At 51.6% G+C, this 20,196-nt stretch overlaps 1 protein-coding gene across 1 annotated transcript in view; it reads right to left on the bottom strand.

Moving 5' to 3' along the window:
- Positions 1-20,196, bottom strand: part of PDE10A (phosphodiesterase 10A) — a 422,142-nt gene that overhangs the window by 221,379 nt on the left and 180,567 nt on the right. The window contains exon 2 of the mRNA XM_030886876.2: positions 16,817-16,957. Within this exon, the coding sequence (XP_030742736.2) occupies positions 16,817-16,871 (55 nt within the window). The 5' untranslated portion in view covers positions 16,872-16,957. The remainder of the gene's footprint in view (positions 1-16,816; positions 16,958-20,196) is intronic.

Here is a 20,196-nt window from a genome sequence, read left to right as displayed (position 1 = left end):
TCATGGAGTCCGAGGGAAGAGTTTATGGCATCGCCTTTGTGGTCCATGTTGAGCCAGATTTTCATACCGACACGTGATGAGAGAAGTCTTGAGGGGGAAACGACAGGGCACAGGTTGGAAAGCGATGAGTGGAGCTCAGAGCTCCTGTGTCAACAGGTACACTGCCAACCTGAAATGTGGTGGTTGTGCTTCGTCCCACGCTGGTTTGTTCAGTCATCTGGCAGTCCCGATTCATCGTCCATTTTGCATACGTGTGAGCTCATCGCAAAGAGCCTGGCCTGCCAGGACCGGCAGGGAACTCCTCAAGAAATAGAACAGAGTAGGTGGTCTTGCACTACCTGACCTCTAAACCTACTACACAGCCACAGTTGTCAAATAGCCCAGCCTTGGTACAGTATGATGGCTACATGGACCAATGGATCAGGACAGAAAACCCAGAAATAAAAAAAAAACCACACAGACAACAGATTTTTGACAAAGGCCCAATATGTATTCAACGGGAAGCAGATGCCCTCTTCAATGAATGGCATTGGGAAATTTGGATATCCATGTGCAGAAGAATGAAACAAGACCCATTTCTCGCCCTGTACACAAGAACACACTCAAGGTGGATCAAAGAGCGAAGTGCAAAAGCCAAAGCCACCAGCGGCATCAATGAGAAAATCAGGACAAAGCTAGGAGCCCTAGTGCAGGTACACGGGCTATCAGAAATGACGGAGGGAACCCACTCCATGGGAGATAAAACAGAGGAGCGGGACCTATTAAAAATACAACACCATTGTACGTAGAAAGACTTCATCAAACGAGTGAAAGAGAGCCCAACAGACTGGGAAACGGTATTTAGTAACGACAGAGGGGGCAAAGGACCAATTATAAAAATCGATAGTATTTTACAAGTTTAAATAAGAAAAAACGAATGGCCTTCTGAGAAGGTGGGAAAAGGACCTGAACAGACAATTAACAAAGACTGGCACACGAGGAATTACTCCCGGACACGAGCCATCTGGGAAATACAAGTCAAAACAACCACGAGATACCACCTAATGCCCCAAACTAATGTTGGGGAGGGTGTGGTGAGATAGGAACTCTGATCCACTGCCAGGGGACTTGTAAATACGTACAGCCATTGTGGAAGACGATATCTAAAACATATCTGGCAATTGAACTACCATACGATCCAGCAATACCATTGCTGGGCATATGCCCAGAAGAAATCTGCCTATGAAAGGCCATTGACTAGCCTTCCTCCAATCCCGATGGAGGATTCCACACTTCATCATGTAACCCAGCTCCTCACTGGCTCAGCATACAGATTGAATAAGCCAGGTGAGCAGATCCAACCCTGACACACACCTTTTCAGACCGTACACCATTCACTCTGCCCTTGTTCTGTTTGAACGTCTGCCTCTTGGTCCCTGCACCCATCCCACGTGAGCAGGAGGAAGCGTTCTGGAATTTCTATTCTTCCTCAATGTGACCCATAATTTGTTATGACCCACACACCCGACTGCCTTTACACAGTAAGCTTTTCATATACTGACATGCTTATCAATGTAAAGTACCATCCCTGGCCAGTTTTCTGGGGGGTCCTGAGATACTTGCTTGAAGTATCACCCTGAAAGACTGGAAATATTTTCTGTGGGATCCAGAGCTTGGTGAGGAATGGGGTACCTTAAATGTTCCCTGACATAATTTGACGGGCTCCCCCTGATGGTCTGCTCTCTCTCATCTGAGGCCCTGTTTCTAGTTGGATGCTCAAATTGGTGTCCCCGGCTATGATAACAAGCCGCCCGCATTGATTCACTGAAGCGCAAAGTCACAGCCAACGGAGTCGGTGCTGACTCGGGGTGACCTCATAGGACAGGGTCGAACTGCCCCTGTCGGTTTCTACTCTTGCAGGGGTAGAAAGCCTTCCCTTTCTCCTGTGGTGTGACTGATGGTTTCAAACTTCTGACCTCGCTGTTAGCAGCTCACAGCATAACCCCTACACACCCCAGACTCTCTCAGCAACAGAAACGATTGTCTCGCCATTATGTAAGATACAGACGTGGACTCTGGGCGTTGGCTCTGGATCCTTTCTGAAGGCTCTAAGGGGGAAGTGACCCACCCCCCTTTTAGTTCCTGGTGACGGTCCAAAAGCCTCAGTGCCCCTTAGCTTGTTGCTGTTGTCAGCTGTCATCGAATTGGTTCTGACCCAGGGACCCGAAGGACAGCACACGGAGACACCGCCTGGCCCGGCGCCATCCTCACAATTGTCCTTACGGTCTGAGTCGCAGCCACTGCGTCCATCCATCTCATTGAGGGCCTTCCTCCTTTTGGCTGCCCCTCCGCTTTACCAACCACGGTGTCCTGCTGCAGGGACTGGTCTCTCCTGACAACGTGCCCACAGTGTGTGAGAGGAAGTCTGGCCATCTTTGCCTCAGGAGCACTCCGTCTTTACTTCTTCCAAGACAGATCGGTTGTCCTTTCAGCAGTCCCTGGTACTTCTTCTCCAGGGACACCCTTCAAATGCATGGGTTCTTCTTGGGCCTTCCCTCTGCAGCGTCCAGCGTGCACGAGAAGGCGATGGAGAACGCCAGGGCGTGGCCATCTCAGCCGGGAGGTGCAGCCACTCTCTGCCTGTGCAGCTATACTTCCATCTTCCCTGTCTGCCTCTCTTCTTTTGGGATACACCACTCAGCTGGAGCCAGGACTCACCCTATCCTGGTAAGACCTCATGTTAACTGGTAATGCCTCCAAAAACCTAGTCGGAGTCTCATTCACAAGCACAGGGTTGGGACTTGAGCACATCTTTTGGGGGGTCATAGTTCGATGCCCACACTGCCCCCCCCTCAGCCCCAGCCTCAGGTGTGAGCTTCGGGTAAGAACCACAGCCACATTCCCAGAGGGTGGTGGGCTTGTTTTGTTTTCAATATCAGAGTGAGTGTAGAAGTCTCACAGGGGTCATATTTCAAATTACACAGGAGGAGGGGACATGACAGCCACCATGACTTCTAACCCAGAGGGCCCAGTATCCGACCAACGTCTTAGATGGTTACCGTGTGGCATGGCCTCATAAAGCCATACAACAGATTTGTCCCTTGTTCCTGCAGCATCTGCCGGTAATTGTTGGGAGAGAGTGACAGGCATGCGCCTTTTGGGGGAGACCGCAGTGGAAGACATCAGCACGGTGGGCCCGGGTGCTGCTGGTCAGTGAGTGTCCAATGGGCGGCACCTTCTTTGCTCGGTCCGGGGATTCGAGAGCTGGGCATCTGTCCCCCTGCTTTCTCCAGAAAAGCTCTTCTCTTTGCCCCGGAGCATTTCAGAAAAATTGAATGCAGCGGCATGAACAACAATCGCTGAAACAATAGACCTTTCACATGGTGTTTAAAATCCACTCAGTTCAGACTGCAGAGCTGCAGATGACTTGAGGAGAGACGTCTGACTGTGCTAAGTCTCGCACAAGGAGAGCAGCAGAGCCTGGCTCTTCACTGCCACCCACACCCGCCTCCCAGCCGCCCCACGGCTGCCCACGTCCCCGAGACACGCCAGCATGAAGGCACCATCTCCAGGCACCCCCCCAGCCTCCCTCCGTGCCAGAGCGACGCTCAGAGCAGCGCTGCCGCCCACGCGCAGGGCGGGCTCTCTGTTCGAGAAAGGTCTAAGCCCACGTTGCTTGTACAGATGTCTCAATGATGGAATCAGAGATCTCAAATTGATGGAAGCCAAGTGGCTCTTCAGAATAAAGGTGAGCGATCACTGCTTACACCCCACTTTGGTTAAGTGCTGCCGAGCCACAAGTTGAGAAGGCGGTGACATGAGAAGTTGACGTTCTGAGCGATTACCCTCCCTCTTGAGACAAACTTGACAATTTCCTCCCCAATTTGATCCCTCCCTTGTTTCCGTGAGCAGGCGGTGCAAAAGATGAAGCACTTCAAAACTGACTGAAGGTTGGCCGTTGGAAACCCACCTTGAAGCCGCTGGAAGCCCTGGGAAGACACCCCTGGCGATCTGCTTCCTGTAGGTCATGGCCTTGGAAATCCATGGCTCAGTGCTCTTCTGAACACTTGGGGCCCTTGGGTGGACGCCACAGCATCTGGGCTGTTTGGTTTAGTTCCACCGACACGATGTGATCGTCACTGCCGATTTTCACTACGTTGAAAGTGGTACCCAGGGGCCGGATTCTTTCTACCAGTATGAAGTTGGGAAGCGAGTGAACGTTTGGAAAGTGCTGCCTCGCTGGCACGTTATTCTTACTGACTTGGTCTCACAGAGACTCCAGGAAGGAGTGTGACTGTCTCCTCCTGGCAGACATGCCACAGCCTTGGACCCCAAAAGCCTTGCTCTTTTGTCGGCGGTGTTGTCTTGAAGATGCATGATGCAGTGCTTCCTCGTGGCCAGGCATTACTTTAGGGGCTGTCTAAATATCTACTTACTTAGTGCTCACACGGGATTCCTCAGGCGAGGAGTACAAAGCTGAGGGTCGGAGAGGAGGGGGATTTGCCGATGTTAGTGCCCGAGGTGTCAAGTCTGTTCTTGAGAGAGCCTGTAGATTGGGGGGTGTGGGTGTGGTCAAGGTCATATTTTGGATCTTGTGGACTTGTTTCAATGTTAGTCAGTTTCCCAACACGATCGCTGAAGACAAAGTGGGTGCATAAGCAAATGCGGTGAAGAAAGCTGATGGTGCCCGGCTATCAAAAGATACAGTGTCTGGGGTCTTAAAGGCTTGAAGATAAACAAGCGGCTGTCTAGCTGAGAAGCAACAAAGTCCATGTGGAAGAAGCACACCAGCCTGTGTGATCATGAGGGGTCGATGGGATCAGGTATCAGGCATCCAAGACCCAAAATAAAACCATACCAAGGTGAATGGGGGAGGGCATCTGTAGACAATTGGACATACCCTCATAGAGCGGTCACAGGGAAGAGATGAGCCAGTCAGGGTGCAGTATAGCACCTATGAAACACGCAAATGTCCTCTAGTTCGTTGGTGCTTCCTTCACCCCATTATCATGACCTCAATTCTGCCTTACAAATCGGATTAAACCAGAGCATGCACACTGCTACAAATAAGAGCCCACAACCCAGGGAATCGAGGGTAGATAAACCCCTCAGGGCAAACAAGGGTGGTAGAGATACAAGGAGGATTAGGGGAGGGTGAGGGGAGGAAGAGGGAATCGATCACAAGGATCAATCTACAACCCCCTCCCAGCGGGGATGAATAATGGAAAAGTTGGGGAGGGGCAACAGAGGATGATGTAAGATATGGAAAAAGTAATCTTTAACTTATCAAGGGTTCATGACGGGGTTAGGGAGGGGGAAGAAATGGGGAGCTGATATCGGGGGCTCAAGTGGGAAGAGAATGCTTTGAAAATGATGATGGCAGCATATGTGCAAATGTGCTTGACACACTGGAGGAACGTATGGATTGTGGTAAGAGATGTAAGAGCCCCAATAAAAGTATTAAAAAAAAAAGAAAGTAAATGTCTAGAGAAGAGTGATGGCAACCTGTGTACAAATATGCTTGACACAATTGATGTGCGGATTGTTATAAGAGCTGTAAGAGCCCCCAATAAAATTACCCTTTAATTAAAAAAAATGTTCTTCAACTTCGACCTGAGCTTGCATATGAGCACTTGACGGCCTGTTCCACCTGTGGCGCCGAGCCTTGTTTGGGCCTCTGCAGTGCTGCTCTCCGCTGTCTCTTCTCACAGATGCAGAGCGTTCAACTCCTGTGTATTCCTCTGGTGAGGTCCGTGTGCATAGTCAACATGTATATTGCTGGATAAAAGTATTCTCCACGAAGCAGTCCTCGGTCTTGCATGATCTGTCGTGCCATTTCCAGCTTCTTTTCTATCAGCACCAAGGCCATGCTTGCCCACCACAGATCCTCCCCCTTTGTTTCCTATCATCATGTTCCAATGGCTATCAATGCATCTGGCTTGTGTGTTTGATCAATCTCAGGCTGTTGGTAGAATTCTTCAATCTCTTCATTATTAGCTTTAGTGGCTGGCGAGTAAATTTGAATAATATTTGTAGTAACTGGACTTTCTTGTAGGCACATAGATATTATCCCATTGCAGAAAGCAGCAAGCTGTAAGATAAACAGTGAAATGTTCTTTTTGACAATGAACGCCGCTATGCCATCCCTATTGAATTTGTCATCCCTGGCATCATAAGCCACATGAATGACCGGGCCAAAATGGCGACAGCAATTCACTTCAGCTCACCCATGTCTAGGATGTCAACCATAATGCATTCTACTTCATTTTTGACCATTCCAATTTTCCTAGAGTCATACTTGTACGGCCTGCCTGCTAATTACTTACGGATGTTTGCAACAGCCTCTCCTCCTCTTGCGTTGTGCCCCATCAGCAACTGAAGGTCTTTAAAGTTTTGCTTCATCCGTGTCATTGAGGCGAATGGTCCCGGGAGGGGGCAGCTCCTCCTCAGTCATCTTTTGGGCGCCTTCTACTGTGAGCGGCTCACCTTCTGACAGTAGATCAGAAACGTGGCACTGCTGTCCTTAAGGTTTTCAGAGACTGCTCCTACTAGGATGCAAGTTTAATTCTTAGACTCCACCGTAAGTCCACGAGTTCATCAGACCGTTTCCTCACAAACAATACTGCTTACTGTTGCAGAGGGCCCAGGTTGCAGGCTGGAGCCTCAACTGAGAGTGACTTCCGTAGATGACTGTCTTTATGCTTTGAAGAGCTGAAGGCATACCCACGGGTTCAGACATTCAGTCCGGAGGACAAGGTCGTGTGACGGTGCCCTCTGACAAGTCCTGTTATGATAACAGGGCCATTACAAAAACTTCTAATCACTTTTGTGGGCCCTGGGCCCTGCAGCTAGAAATACTGGATCTCTGGACCTGTCCATTGGCTGTGGCACAAGCACGCCAGCCCCATGTTCCAATGGCGTTCTCTACTCTGCGGGCCATCCTGCCTGCCTGTCTGTGCCTCACACTCTGAGGATGACTATATTTGGAGAAGTGCTTCTCTTCACAAGCTTCATCAAAGAGTGGTGTCTGGCCAGTAACCCATGCTGTAATTTACTGGGATCCACATTCAGCACTCATCGAAACAACAGTCGAGAAGTCAAATGACACATTACATCGGACACATCTTCTGCAAAAGATCTCTCTTATCACAAACAGGAAAGATGAACTTGGAGAACTAAGGTGTGCCTGGCTAAAGCCATGGTTTTGTCCATCACATAAGATACACGTGAACACCGGGCAATGAACAGGGGAGACGGGAGAAGGATTGATGCCCCTCAGTGGTAATGCAGGTGCAGCAGGCTGACAGACCATGGACAGCCGGAGGACGAAAGAACCCGTCATGGAAGAGGTACAGCCGGGATGCTCCTTAGAATGGAGGGTGGTGAGACTGTCTCACTGACTGTGCACATGGTACCAGGAGAGGCTGGTCCCTGGAAAAGGACATCATGCTGGCTCACTGCAAAAGAAGAAGACCCTCAAGGAGATGGACTGACACCATCGCTGCCACAATGGGCTCAAACACAGACACGATTGGGAGGGTGGTGCCGTCACTCCTTCTGTTGCGCGCAGGGTCAGGGACAACTCAATGGCTCTGAATAATCACAAAAACGCATGCGATTCACAAACAGGCCCCGCTAAGCAAACACCGTCGGTTTTGTATTTAGGAGAAAATTCTTATTTAGACATTCATGGAATGTTGGTGCACCCCCCCACCCACCCCCAAAGTCTCAGAGTATTAAAAACTCTCATACAAAGTCTAAGGCAACTGCATCTCATCTTCACGTCCCAGCTGAACCCAGAGTGGCTGTCCCTTGGGAGTGTGCTTGCAAGGCATTGATAGTTTAAAGGAAATCCACACATCCCTGAATCATTCCAATATCATGGAACGTGTAGAACCAGTTCTCAATAAGCACCAATCACCCAGGAGAGATGGCTGTTCTGGGAGTCACATTCTAATAGTTAAAACACCATCTGTGCTTGGATCTGTGAATGGGTGGCATGCACACTTACTGACCAGAGGGACATGTGTGCCCCTGTGGCTATCTCGCTAAACCCTTCCTTATTGCTTTGTGAGAATTGGGTGTGCCAGCAGGAGTTGGGTGAGGCACTCCATGCGGCAGTGAAACCTACAGGCATTGAATGAGACAAACAAAACCGTCCTCCTGGTCACCACAGTCCTCCCATTTGCACAATCATCTAAGGACTCTAATGACGGCAAGAGTCTTTGAGTCATTGGTTTGGAGGATGTGATTTGCTGGGACAATGCTCACCAAGTGACGTGGACAGGACTGGAGACCCCACATCCTGGACTTAAACACCCACCCACCAGGGGCAATCAACTTCAGGCAAGCAACTGAAAAATGAGCATGCACAGAGATCTTGTTAAGCAATTTTCCTGGACTGCCAACAAAATAACCCCCGCTGTTCACATAAGTGCAACCGATACTGCGTGGAAGTCCTCTTACCGGTTAATACAGGCATGCATCTCTTACTTCTGTGATACGCTCTGTGACGTAGAGCCTTATGTGATTTGGACTTCCCACAAACTGTGCTCGATCTCGAGGAAGGCACAGTGGATGGCTTCCAGGGGTGCTCCCACCTCAGGCCCCCACCTAAGGCCCTACTGCTGCACCCACTACAGGAGAACATTGGTTCTGCCTCTGGAAGCCCTGTGGTCCCTGCCCACCCTCCGCCCCATTGCAGTCACTTAAACACACACTCAAGGTGCAGCTGGGCCACCTGGTTGTGGTTCCCACGCCCCATGGCATTTCGATTCTTCCAGCCACGCCCCCACCCAAGCCACCCTTCCTGTTTCTCCCTCACCCCCAAACACACACACTGCTGCAGCTCTGGGGGCCCATTAGGAGCTGACCCTGGGTGTGGAGCAGTGGCTTTGTCTCAGCCCCAAGTTCAGGGCACCCAGGCTGAGAGGGGCAGCGGCTTCACAGGACACGCCCTTTGCTAGCTGGCCCTCACTTGGCCAAAGTGTCTGCCTGAGTCAGGAAGTCACGTGCCAGTACTCCCTCTTCCTGCAGCCCCCGCTTGGGGGACTTGTAGCGCTCGTGAGAAGCCCGTGGGCTTACCTCCATACTGACCGACGTGTGTCCTCTCTGAGCTCTATTAGAACCTCATGGGACCGCAGGGGAGGGGGTCAAATGCCGCCCTCACTGGCAGTAAGCAATGCAAAACCAAACCAACCAACCAACCAAAAGCCTCACTGGCCCTGGGCCGATTTTGACTCATCGTGATGTGATGGGACCAAGCAGAAGGGCTGTTTGGGTCTGGGAGGCTATGAATCCTGTGGGAGCAGACAGCCTCATTGTTCTCTTGGCAAGCAGCTCGTGGGTTCGAACAGCTGACCCTGTGGTGAGTGGCCCAGAACATAACCCACTACGCCACCAGGCCCCTGCAGGGATGCAAACTCAGCTCACTGTTCGAGCCCTGATTTCAGAAAGCACCCGGGCTTCGCAGCATCGGCCTTGGAGCAGACATTGAAGCCTCCCACAAAGGCACACAGGACCTGATAAGCAGCTACCCTGACAGGTAGTTCAAGGCCTCAGGTGTAACTGAGCATGGGGTCAGGGGCAGGGTATCCAACCTGCTGCCTTTCTCAGGACGGGGGCAGGGACATTTCGTGAGACCAAACTTACCATCTCAGAAATAGGGAATCTTTAGTTTTCAACAACATCACCTCCAGCCTCATAATTAACCAATTTGCAGGCTGTGTGCACCAGGTCTAAACTGTGGTGGCTGCAGGCGGCTTGAGAGAGAGCCGAAAATAAAAACAAACGCCTCTGCCGCTGTGTCTGCCATGACTCACGGCCATGCCCCGTGCGTGCGTCAGAGGGCCTCCCCGGGCCGCCAGCCTGGCTGTCAGAAACGGTGTCGGGCCTTCCTCCCGATGTTCTCGGGTTGGCTTGAACCACCGGCCTCCTGGTCAACACTGGCCCCACCTGGAGACTCCTCCATTAGCACCGTGCAGGGGCAGGGTCCTTGGGTGGGCAAAGCGTGAACACACTGAGCTGCTAACTGAAAGGTTGGAGGTTCAAGTCCAGCCAGAAGTGCCTTGGAAGAAAGGCCTGATGATCCCCTGCCTAACAATCAGGTCCTGGAAGCCCTGCAGACATGTCCTCTGGCACCCGTGGGTGGTGGGGAGTCGAGTGGCTTAAAGGCAGGTGTGGGGAGTGGAGCCAGGAGCAGGATGGCAGGAAGGAGCAGGGTCAAAGGGACATTACTGATGGGGTTGAAAGCCCACTGCAGGGAGCACAGCAGCTGCAGAGGGCAGAGGGCAAAGGGCAGTGGGGTGGGGAGACCTGTGGGGACTGCATGGCCCCTCTGGACCTGGCTTCCTCTCAGAACGCACCGAGGCTGCTCTCCCTGCAGCTGGGCTTCTAGGTGCCCACACCTGCCCTCAGCAGAGCGTCGCCGTGTCTGCGGACAATGTGGAGCAAGAGGACGACTTTGGGAATCTCCACTTCCAGCAGAATAACCAACCAGGGTCTGTCTAGCCAGCCTCTGAATAAGGCTCAGAGAATGAACTTTGGCCTCTTCTAGGTTCCTTGTGGCCCAAGGAGGTCCCCAGGGACCGCTGCACCTCCAGGAGAGGTTGTGGGCGCAGGGGCACGATCACTCTGGTGATCTTGTGAGCCCCAGATGGCATTGGTCATCTGAGGCATCCCTCCTTGCAGGCTGGCAAGGCCCAACAGCCAGGGCACTCTGGGACGTGCATACCATCCATAGTCCGTATTCCAAACAGGAGTCCAGAGAGGTCTGACCCATCTGGTTGGATTGCTCTGTGCCCTGCCTGCCACTCAGAAGGCCAGCAAATGAATCTGTGAGAAAGTGCCCCTGCACCCCCATTCTCACCCCCCAAAGTTGTCCATGTAGAGCAAAGGAATGATTTTGGTTAAAACTCAAGTCCCTGACCCGAGGTGGCTGCGATGTCATTGCTGGGAAGAAAAGAACGTTCACGTGGAGTGAACCGTCACCCCAAAACCACCGGTTGGGGACATGGCCATGGGAAGTCCCCCTGCCTTCTGGGACATGCATTTCCTCTGTCCTGCAGGAGTGAGCAGAAGCAAGACCTTGCCTAGAGAAGGGTCCACCATCACAGTCCTTGTGTATGCCCCAGGAGAACTTTGCTACCGCTAAGCATGCCCCAGTCCCCTGCCTCTTCCAGCCCAGACCTTGCCCTTATGTCCAGGCAGAAGGGAGGCTCTGGCTGGTGTGACAGGTTTATCATGCCATCCTGGCCAATAGGAACATGTGGAATCAGTCTGGTTGCAATTTGATTGGAGAGCAAAGAGATAAATGGCTCATCAAGGCCCGGCCCCTCTCTCTTGCTCTCTGATCAGACCAGTGTGTGGTTGCTTTAGCTAGTTGTCCACCTCAACTTGTGAGCTACACTACCTGTGGGACAGCCAACACATGGATCATGTCACTAGAGCTTGAGGTTCCTTCAAGACCTGCTTCCCCACACTGCTGGTGTGGACATCGCTTGAGCTTGAGGCTGGCAGGTCCTGTCGTCTTGAATTGCTTGAGTTCAATATTTCATCCGGGTGTGCTTCGCTAAGCTCCTGAGCTGCTGAATGTTGGTGACCCACCCTGCTGTTTGCTGCCTGTGGGCACACTCTGCCTGCCTTGAACTAGGGAAGACTCAGCCGTTTGCTCCCTTGACCTTGGACCCAGCAGCCCTTGTGAGTTGAAGGACTTCCAGTATATTAACTGTTCCCAGAAGTGAGTTGAACTGAGCCCTCTGTACTGCTGTTTGGACTAATTAACTGTTATATCCCTTCATGCTGTATAAACCTATCCACCTATAATCGTAAGTGTCCTGGTTTTGTTTCTCGAGAGAACCCTGCCTAGCACAGCTAGGTTCCTGGCATGTCCTGCTGCTGCCTGGGGCCCGCGAGACCCAAGTGAAGGCAAGGTTTCTGCCCTCACAGAGGGACAGTCAGTGTGAGGGGGGAAAGAGACAGAGCACCAAGTGAGGACAGGCTGGCGGGGCATCCCAAGTCATCCATGTGCATGTCTGTGCACATGAGTATGCACACATGTGCATGCGTGTGTGCATGTTGGTGGGGAGAAGCAGATGCTGTTGGCCACAATGCAGCTCTCTCTGTTGAATCTGTGGCCATGTCTCCAGGTAGGACCAAGAGGGTGTCCACCTCCCCTGGGAGGCACAGTCAGCATCAGAGGCCACACAGGTTTGGGGATCCCCTTCTAGCGCACAGGGAGGAGACCTCCCGCCCCCTGGGATGCCCCGAGGCTGGGGCCGGCTCTCACAGGGACATCTGTCTCTGTGTTCTGAGAATCCTGGTCCAGGTTTCTGGGGAGCCGCTGCTGGGTTCCTGCCCAGCACTTAACCCACAGCACCACCAGGGGCCCTGGCAGAGCAGACCTTTAAACATATCTATGGAACGGTGTGGTCGTCCCCTAACCTGGTGTCAATTTAAGGATTAAGAGTGTAGGGGTGGAGTCTAGGCTGTCAATCTGGAGATAGCCAATGAGACATCTGTGGTCCTGGACTTCTCCTGAGAACTCTGGGAAATCTGGTACTTCCTCCTCGGAGGTGGAAGACCCTTCTCTCTCTCTGCTACTCCCTGGGAGACGCTGCAGAAGACAAGCCACATGGACGCAACCAGACCTTAGAAGCTGGAGAAGCCACAGAGAGGCCCCTGCCAGCACTGAGATGTTTCCAATGACACTGGATCCAAAGACTTTCTACCCACTGGCCTGTGATCTTCTGCGTTTGGCGTCATTGCATGTGTTTCGTGAAGAGGACTTTATAGACTGATATCAGAAATATGGGCTAATATCGGACTTATGGACTTGATCTGGACTGGGCTGGGATGTTTTCTCAATGTTCAATTCCTCTCCGATATACATCTCTTTCTTATACACATACGTGTGTCCATGGATTTATTTCTCTAGTCCACCCAGACTAACACAAACGCTAAGACCAAGTCCATGAACCCAGCCCCCAAATCTCACAGCCATCAAGTCGATACCAAGGCACAGCCTCTCTATACCAGAATTTCTGGGCCAGTCAGGGTTCATGGGAGCAAACAGTCTCATCTTTCTCTCAAGAAGCACAAAATCAGAATATATCTATATTTGTATGTATGCATGTTTGAGTAGAAAGCAGTAACCAGACATGTTAACAATTAATTACTCCTCAATGTTGGGATTGCATAATTTTAATTTTCTTTTTGATGTTCTTATATATTTCCATGCTTACTACAATGAGCATGTACATTTACCATTTTTAGCATGTATAAGTGTTATTGTTAAGTAATTTTTAAAATCATTTTATTGGGGCCTCGTACAACTCTTATCACAATCCATGCATACATCCATTGTGTCAAGCACATTTGTACATTTGTTGCCCTCATCATTCTCAAAACATTTACTTTCTACTTGAGCCCTTGGTATCAACTCCTCATTTTCCTATCCCTCCCCGCTCCCCCTTGTTAAGTAACTTTATCTGTTGTTGTAAACATACACAGAAGAACAGACACCAACTGTGGTATAATTTACATATAATAAAATGTATCCATTTAAACGAAGGAGAAGAAGAACAAAAGTGGCTGGTGGGTTAGAGCCATGAACTTCGTGGTTAGCAGCCCCTCACCTAACCCCAGGGCAACATAAGCACCTAAACAAAAACAAAGCAAACTCAACCACATGCAGTCGATTCCCACTTGTCAGGACCTCGTCGGATCGAATGGCACTGCCCCTCTGGCTTCCAAGACTGCAGCTCTTTACAGGAAGAGGAAGACTCCTTTGTCTCCCTCAGACTGGCTGGTGGATTCGAACTGTCGACCTCGCAGTTAGCAGCCCTAGGAGTAACCACTACACCATCAGCACTCAAACTGAACTCACCGCCATATAGGCAAATCCAGCTCACAGCAGCTCACGGGACAAGGACAACGGCCCCTGTGGGTCTCCACGATGGTAACTCTTTGTTGTTGTTGTTGTTATTGTTGTTGTTGTTGGGCTACAGTGGGGGAGGTGGAGTAGGCCATACGGACCCAATACACCACTCTTGTTTTCTTTCCTGAAAAAGGGCTCCCGTGGGGAATCCTTTACTCGGCAGCACCAAAGCTCATAAGGGTCCCTCAGGTTGGTAACGAAAGAGCACTGCCTCATTCAAGGCCTGATTTACTACTTGCAGGGCCTCTCGGGCTTCTGCAGAAATGGCAACACTTTCCTCTGGTCGTTGAGGGCCTTTAAGCAGGGAAAGTAAAGGTGCAAGGTGTTGAGTGGTAACACGTAAAGACGGGCGAATCCATGCTACGTTGCTCAAGAACTGCTGCATAGACGCCAAAGTAGGGGCAGAAGGAAAAGACAAATGGAGCTTTTGAGGCTTTACCAGTTTAGCAGTTAAGTAGTGTTCAAGAAATAAATAAGTCTCCTGCTTTTGAATTTTTTCCACTGCAATACAAAGTCCTCCAGAATTTAACTCCATTGTAATATTTTCTAATAAGGTCTGTAAGACAACAGGATTTTCATGCCCTATTAAAATGTCATCCATAGAGTGATGAGGTGACATTGAGAGGGGAATTTTGACAGTGCCTGTCAAACACATAGCTGACATAGGGTCGGTCTATTTTTCATACCCTGGGGCAAAAATGTCCACTGAAATCTGCTCATGGGTGTAGCGCAATTAATAGAAGGAATAGAAAATGCAAATGTTTCCTGGTCATGTAAGGGTATGGAGAAAAAACAGTCTTGTACGTCAATTGTAATTACACATAAATTCATAGGCAATGCAGATGAGGCAGGAAGACCAGGCTGGGTGGTACACATAGGAATGATAATTGCATTAATAGCACGTAAATCATGCAAAACCCGAAACTTGCCAGCTTTCTTTTGGATAACAGAAACAGGAGAATTCCAGGGGCTAACTGATGGCTCTACATGGCCTTTGTCTAATTGCTCCTGGGCCAATCGATGCAATATTGCTCACTTGTCATGAGTCATCGACCACTGATCCACCCAAATGGGATTTTGGGAACTCCATGTGAGCTTCATAGGAAACAAGAGCTCCTTTGGGGCAATAACCATTAGAACTGGGGGTAATGATCTGTTGTTAGCTGTACACCCATGTGGTGCAGTACATCACGACCTCACAAATTGTTGGGGAGATTTTCCAGAACTAGGGCCGTGAAATGCCCTGGATGGCCTTCCTTGTCTGCCCAAGATGGTAACTGTTTACAGGCGTAGGAAGCCTCCTCTTTCTCCAGCAGAGCAGTTGGTGGTTTCAAACCACTGACCGAGAGGTTCACTGCCCAGCACTTAACCCACTATTCCACCGGGCTCCTGTCTGCGTCCAGGATTCCTTGTACACCCAGAAGCCGCTGATTGTGTGGATGGACTGAGAGAGCCCACCTAGGTCACTCGGGGCCAGACGGAACCCGAGTCCAGGTTGCTGTCCCTTCCTGGCCCTGACACCGCTTGACCTCACAGCTAGCACATTCTGGGTAGAATTAAAAAGCTGATTACATGGAGGTATTTTGCCGGAGCTTCCAAGCAGGCACAGTGCAAAGGGAAACCTGGGTGGAGAAGTTAGTCTGATGGCCTGGCCACAGAACCCTCTGGGAACCGAGGGAAGAAACTGAAAATCCAAATCCCATTACCATCCACACTCAGGGAAAGGGGCTTGTGAGGAAGGAGCTTCTGTGCTCTTATTCAGGGAAAGCGGTTAGCCTTGACCACAGAGCCACGCCACACTCGGAATGCTAATGCTCCAAATGAGGCCTTTGTTTCAACAAGTCACAGTCTTTCCGGCATGAGTTTGCGCGCACAAGTGCATGTGTGCATGTGTGTGTGCGAGTGCGTATGTGTGTGCGCACACGTGTGTGAGCGTGTGTGTGTGTGTGTGTGTGTATGTGTGTGTGTGTACTCCAGCATGCACATGCAGCCTGCCTCCTTTCCCTTCAGGGGCCCTTAAGGAGGAAGAAGCAAGCAATCCAACTCTGGGATCAAGGGGGTGGGGGGAAGAACTCTAAGCCTTACTCCTCATCTTGTGACACTGTCACCGTTTGCTGCCCAGGGGTCCCAGGAAGCTGCCCCTGACCCGCGTGAGACACAAGGGCCCCTCTGGACCCAACCCTGTGTAGCCCAGACACACAGTGCACTGCCTCGATGCCAACACTCTCCTGGAAGCCCTTCTCACCAGACTGGAGGGGCTGCAATGTTTCGGCTCCTCCTGGGCCCTGCTGACCGCCTGATCCCGAGGAGGTCTCAGCCAGCCCGGGTCTGCAAACACAACCTCCCAACCCCCCAGTGCACACCCACCTCTGGTCCCTCAACACATCACAGACTGCAGGGCACTGGCGGCGTCTCCCTCTGAGCACGGCTACAGATCTAGGCCCCTTCACACGGCTGCTTTCTCCCACCATCCCCATCTGAGAACTGAGGGTGCCAGGTCTCTCTCAGCAGGGACAAGGTGGCCCTCCCCACCCCACCCCCGGAGGGCCGACATGGACCCTGACTTCCGTGAACGAGGGTGTGGTGCCTCACGGCCAGGCCGGCTTCAAGAGCTGGTCATCCAGGTGTCTGGACTAGCATCCAGGATTACACCACTGGGAATAAGTAAGCCCCAGTGCCCCTCACCCAGCTCAGACCTGGATCGAAAGAACCATGTGCTATACTGGGTCGGGACCTGAGACCTGGGGGAAACTTCCTGGAGACACATGAGAGTCCGGGTCCTCCCCCACCTGCACTGTCTCCGGGGCCACACTCTCCCTCCAGTCTCAGCTGTTGGCAGACAGGAGGGGGCCAGGGACAAAGCGTCTCTTGCAGGAGGGGTTTCCCAGGGAGCCCACTCACCTGCAGTGTGGCATGAGTCCGGGGCCGGGGCACCTTCCACGAGGTCATTGGTCATCTGCTCCCAAGAGTCCGTCCTGTGCCTCAGCGTCCCCAGAGCTGACCCTCGGCTTCCTCCTTTCAGCGTGAAGGTAGGGCAGCTGGCTGGAGAGAAGAGGGCAGCGTGTTAGCACCAACCCCTGGCCGTGTCCTGGCACGTCGCATCCTGGCTGGGTGACTGGTGGGCTCCACTCGGCCCTGCATAGCTGATGGCGCCATCCAGATTCTAAGAGTGGGAAGGAGGGCGTGGGGAATCTACTTTTGAAAATCAGCCCATGCAAACCTCCGGGCTCACAGCAGAGCATTGCCTGCTGACGTGCTGGGTTGGAAGACCCTGAGAAGCCTCCGTGGCTGTCTTCAGCACCTCTTGTTCTGTGGCGTGTGGTTCGCCACCAGCCAGAGCGCTGCAGGCACCAGAAGGCCCAGAATGCAGATGGGAAGAGGGCAGGCTGCTCTGGGCAGGAGCACCTTCCAGGGAAACATGTCTGCTCAAGAGAGAGGGGCCAAGCGGCTCCAGCCTGCTGAGCGCTGCCGGTGAGAATAAAGACCCACCGGCCTGCAGGCTGAGGCGTCTCAACTCCAGGGACAGCTCTGTTCTGTCCCTGGGGGTCAAAGCTGCCGTCTTGACAGGAGCGGACCGGACTGCAGGTGGCCGTTACATCATTTCATGTCAACTTGATAAATAGGTGACGGGGTGGCGTCTAACCTGTCGATCGGGTCATAGCCTGATGACGCCTCCTCATGGGTGTGGCCTTCTCATGAGGATTCTGGGCGCTCTCTCTCTGTCTCCCCGGAGGTGAGCCACACACTCTCTCTCTGCTTCACCTTCCTGGTGACCAGCCACATGGAGCCACGCAGATGGCAGCCAGAATCCTGGAAATGTATCCACTACCATTGGATCCACCACGAGACTTTTTCACCCACCAGCCTGTGATCTTCCTGCATTTTGCTTCACTGCATGTTGCTGCATGAGTGATTTATGGACTAGTATCGGACTTACGGGCTAAAAGCCAACCTATGGACTGGGATGTTCTCTTCATATACAATTGCTCTTTGCTATAAAGCTCTTTCTTACACACGTATGACTGTCTCTGGATTTATTTCTCTGGTCAACCTGGCCTAACACGGAGCCCCATCTTTCTCCTCCAGAGCCACGTGTGGATCAAACAGCCGACCTTTCAGTTAGCACCTGAGCACCTAACCACTGCACACAGGACTCCTCGTTCAAGAGCAGGACCGAGGAGAACTATCCGGAAGTTTCTAAATACAGTATTTTCATTAATATAGTACCATGTGATATGGTTTGGTATCATGTAATGTAATGAATATAAATCATATCAAGTTTCATCGTATAAAAATGTCTTTTAGCTGCCATTGAGTCGACTCCAATTCATAGCAAGCTTCTAGGACGGAGTAGAATTGCCCTTAAGGGTTTCCAAGACAGCAACTCTTTACAAGAATAGAAAGCCTCACCTTTCTCCCACAGAGTGGCTGCTGGTTTTGAACTGCTGACCCTGGGCTAGCAAGCTAATGCATAACCACTATACCGTCAGGACTCCTAGAAGTGCCTTGGGGGTGTTTTTCACACTTCCAGTTGAATGGAGCACCAGAAAATGCATCTAACTGAGCGATAGCCATGCTCGGAAGCTGAAACGACCAGCCATCTGTCTAGCCCAGGAAGGACAAGGATGCTTGGCCCAGGTCATCCTGATGGACACAGGATGCTTGTCACATTTTAGGTGATGAAGCGGGTGAGCCCGGGATGACTAGAGAAACAGATCCAGAGACGCTCATAGGTGTATAAGAAAGAGTGTTATATAAAAGAGCAGTTGTATATTGAGAAATCATCCCAGCCCATTCCAAATCAAGTCCATAAGTTCGATATTAGCCCAATGCCCAATACCAATCTATAAACTCCTCTTCAGACTCATGTAACACATGCATTGATTCCAAATCCAGCAAGACCACAGACCAGTGGGTGGGAAGTCTTATGGATCCAGTGGTGGTGGAAACATCTCAGCATAGGTGTGGGTGTCCGTGTGGCTCCTCCAACTCCAGGGCTCTAGCTTAGCTCCATGTGTCCTGTCAGCAGGAATGTCTCCGCAGGGAGTGTGTGTGTGTGTGTCCCACCTGCAGCGAGCTATTAATTTTAGTGCTTCCAAATGAGGTCATCAAGCTGCAACCTGATTGACAGGCTAAACTCCACCCCTTTACTCTTAATAGTCTCAAGTCGACAACAGATGATGTAACTACCACAAACAGAGAGGAAGAGGAAGAGGAGGATAAGTCATTGTCATGCACCATAAGGGACAAAGCGTCCAAAGGCCAGAGATGCAAAGATACATCCCAGTCTTCAGAAATACAGCCAGCACAGGGCCATCTGTCCTTTCCCACATCAGCTCACTTAGACAAGCTAGCTCTAAGTCCCAGAACCCCCCCCCCCCCGCCCAACACCTGTGGTTTACCTGGGGGTGGGGGGGGTGTCACTGCTGTACCGGAGAGGAGGGGCATGTGCCCATGGGACTCTAACACAGCAGACAGACAGCACACAGGGACACATGGGCAGCATTCCTGTAAACGCCCTGGGACCAGTCCATCATTAGCTACGACCTCCAGCAATGGTGAAGATTGCTCCGGACTCACGACAGCCCCACGAGTAACGGCGACGTGGGCCTGTGCTCCAGAGTTTCATGTCTCCCCAAATAACCCGCAGGTCACCCCACCTCTGCAAACCCCACAAGCCACCCCTCTACTCGTAGCCCAGGAGCGGTGGGCCTTAGCTGCGTGCGCAGGCGTGATTCCTCATGGTTGGGCGGTAAATAAATCAGACAGTAACCGTTTGGGGGTCACCAAGACTTGGAGATGAGCCCTTAGCGACAGCCGTGGTAGCAGCAACAAACAACCATTATGTTTGTGGATGCAGATCAACAGCCCCATGGGGTGGGTGTCCACCACCTACCTTAGGATTCAGAGCTGAGCTCAAACCGATTATGCTCCACGGGGACCTCAGGAATGTCACACAGGCAGTGACGACAACAAACTCACCATCCTGGAGTCATTCCAGCGCACAGGGTCCGTGTACGACAGGGTAGAGCTACCCTTGTGAGTTGCCAAGACTAACTTTTTCTGCGAGTAGAAAGTCTTGTCTTTCTCTCTGGGAGCAGTCAGTGGTTTCAAAGTGCTGACCTTTCAGAGAGCAGGCCAACATAACCACTACACCACCAGGGCTCCCTGGCCCTCGGGGCTCCCGACCCATCTGGATGGACTGACCACACAGAATCCAGCTGCCATTGGTGACAGTCTCGCCCAACATGACACAGGAAGGGCACGCAGAGCCTGCCCCT

Source organism: Echinops telfairi, unplaced genomic scaffold (assembly GCF_000313985.2).
Source record: "Echinops telfairi isolate 266 unplaced genomic scaffold, ASM31398v2 ScPeMD7_3533;HRSCAF=4204_0, whole genome shotgun sequence".
Taxonomy (NCBI): Eukaryota; Metazoa; Chordata; class Mammalia; order Afrosoricida; family Tenrecidae; genus Echinops; species Echinops telfairi.
Note: the sequence above shows the minus strand (reverse complement) of the source record. Positions and strands in the feature narration are given on the sequence as shown.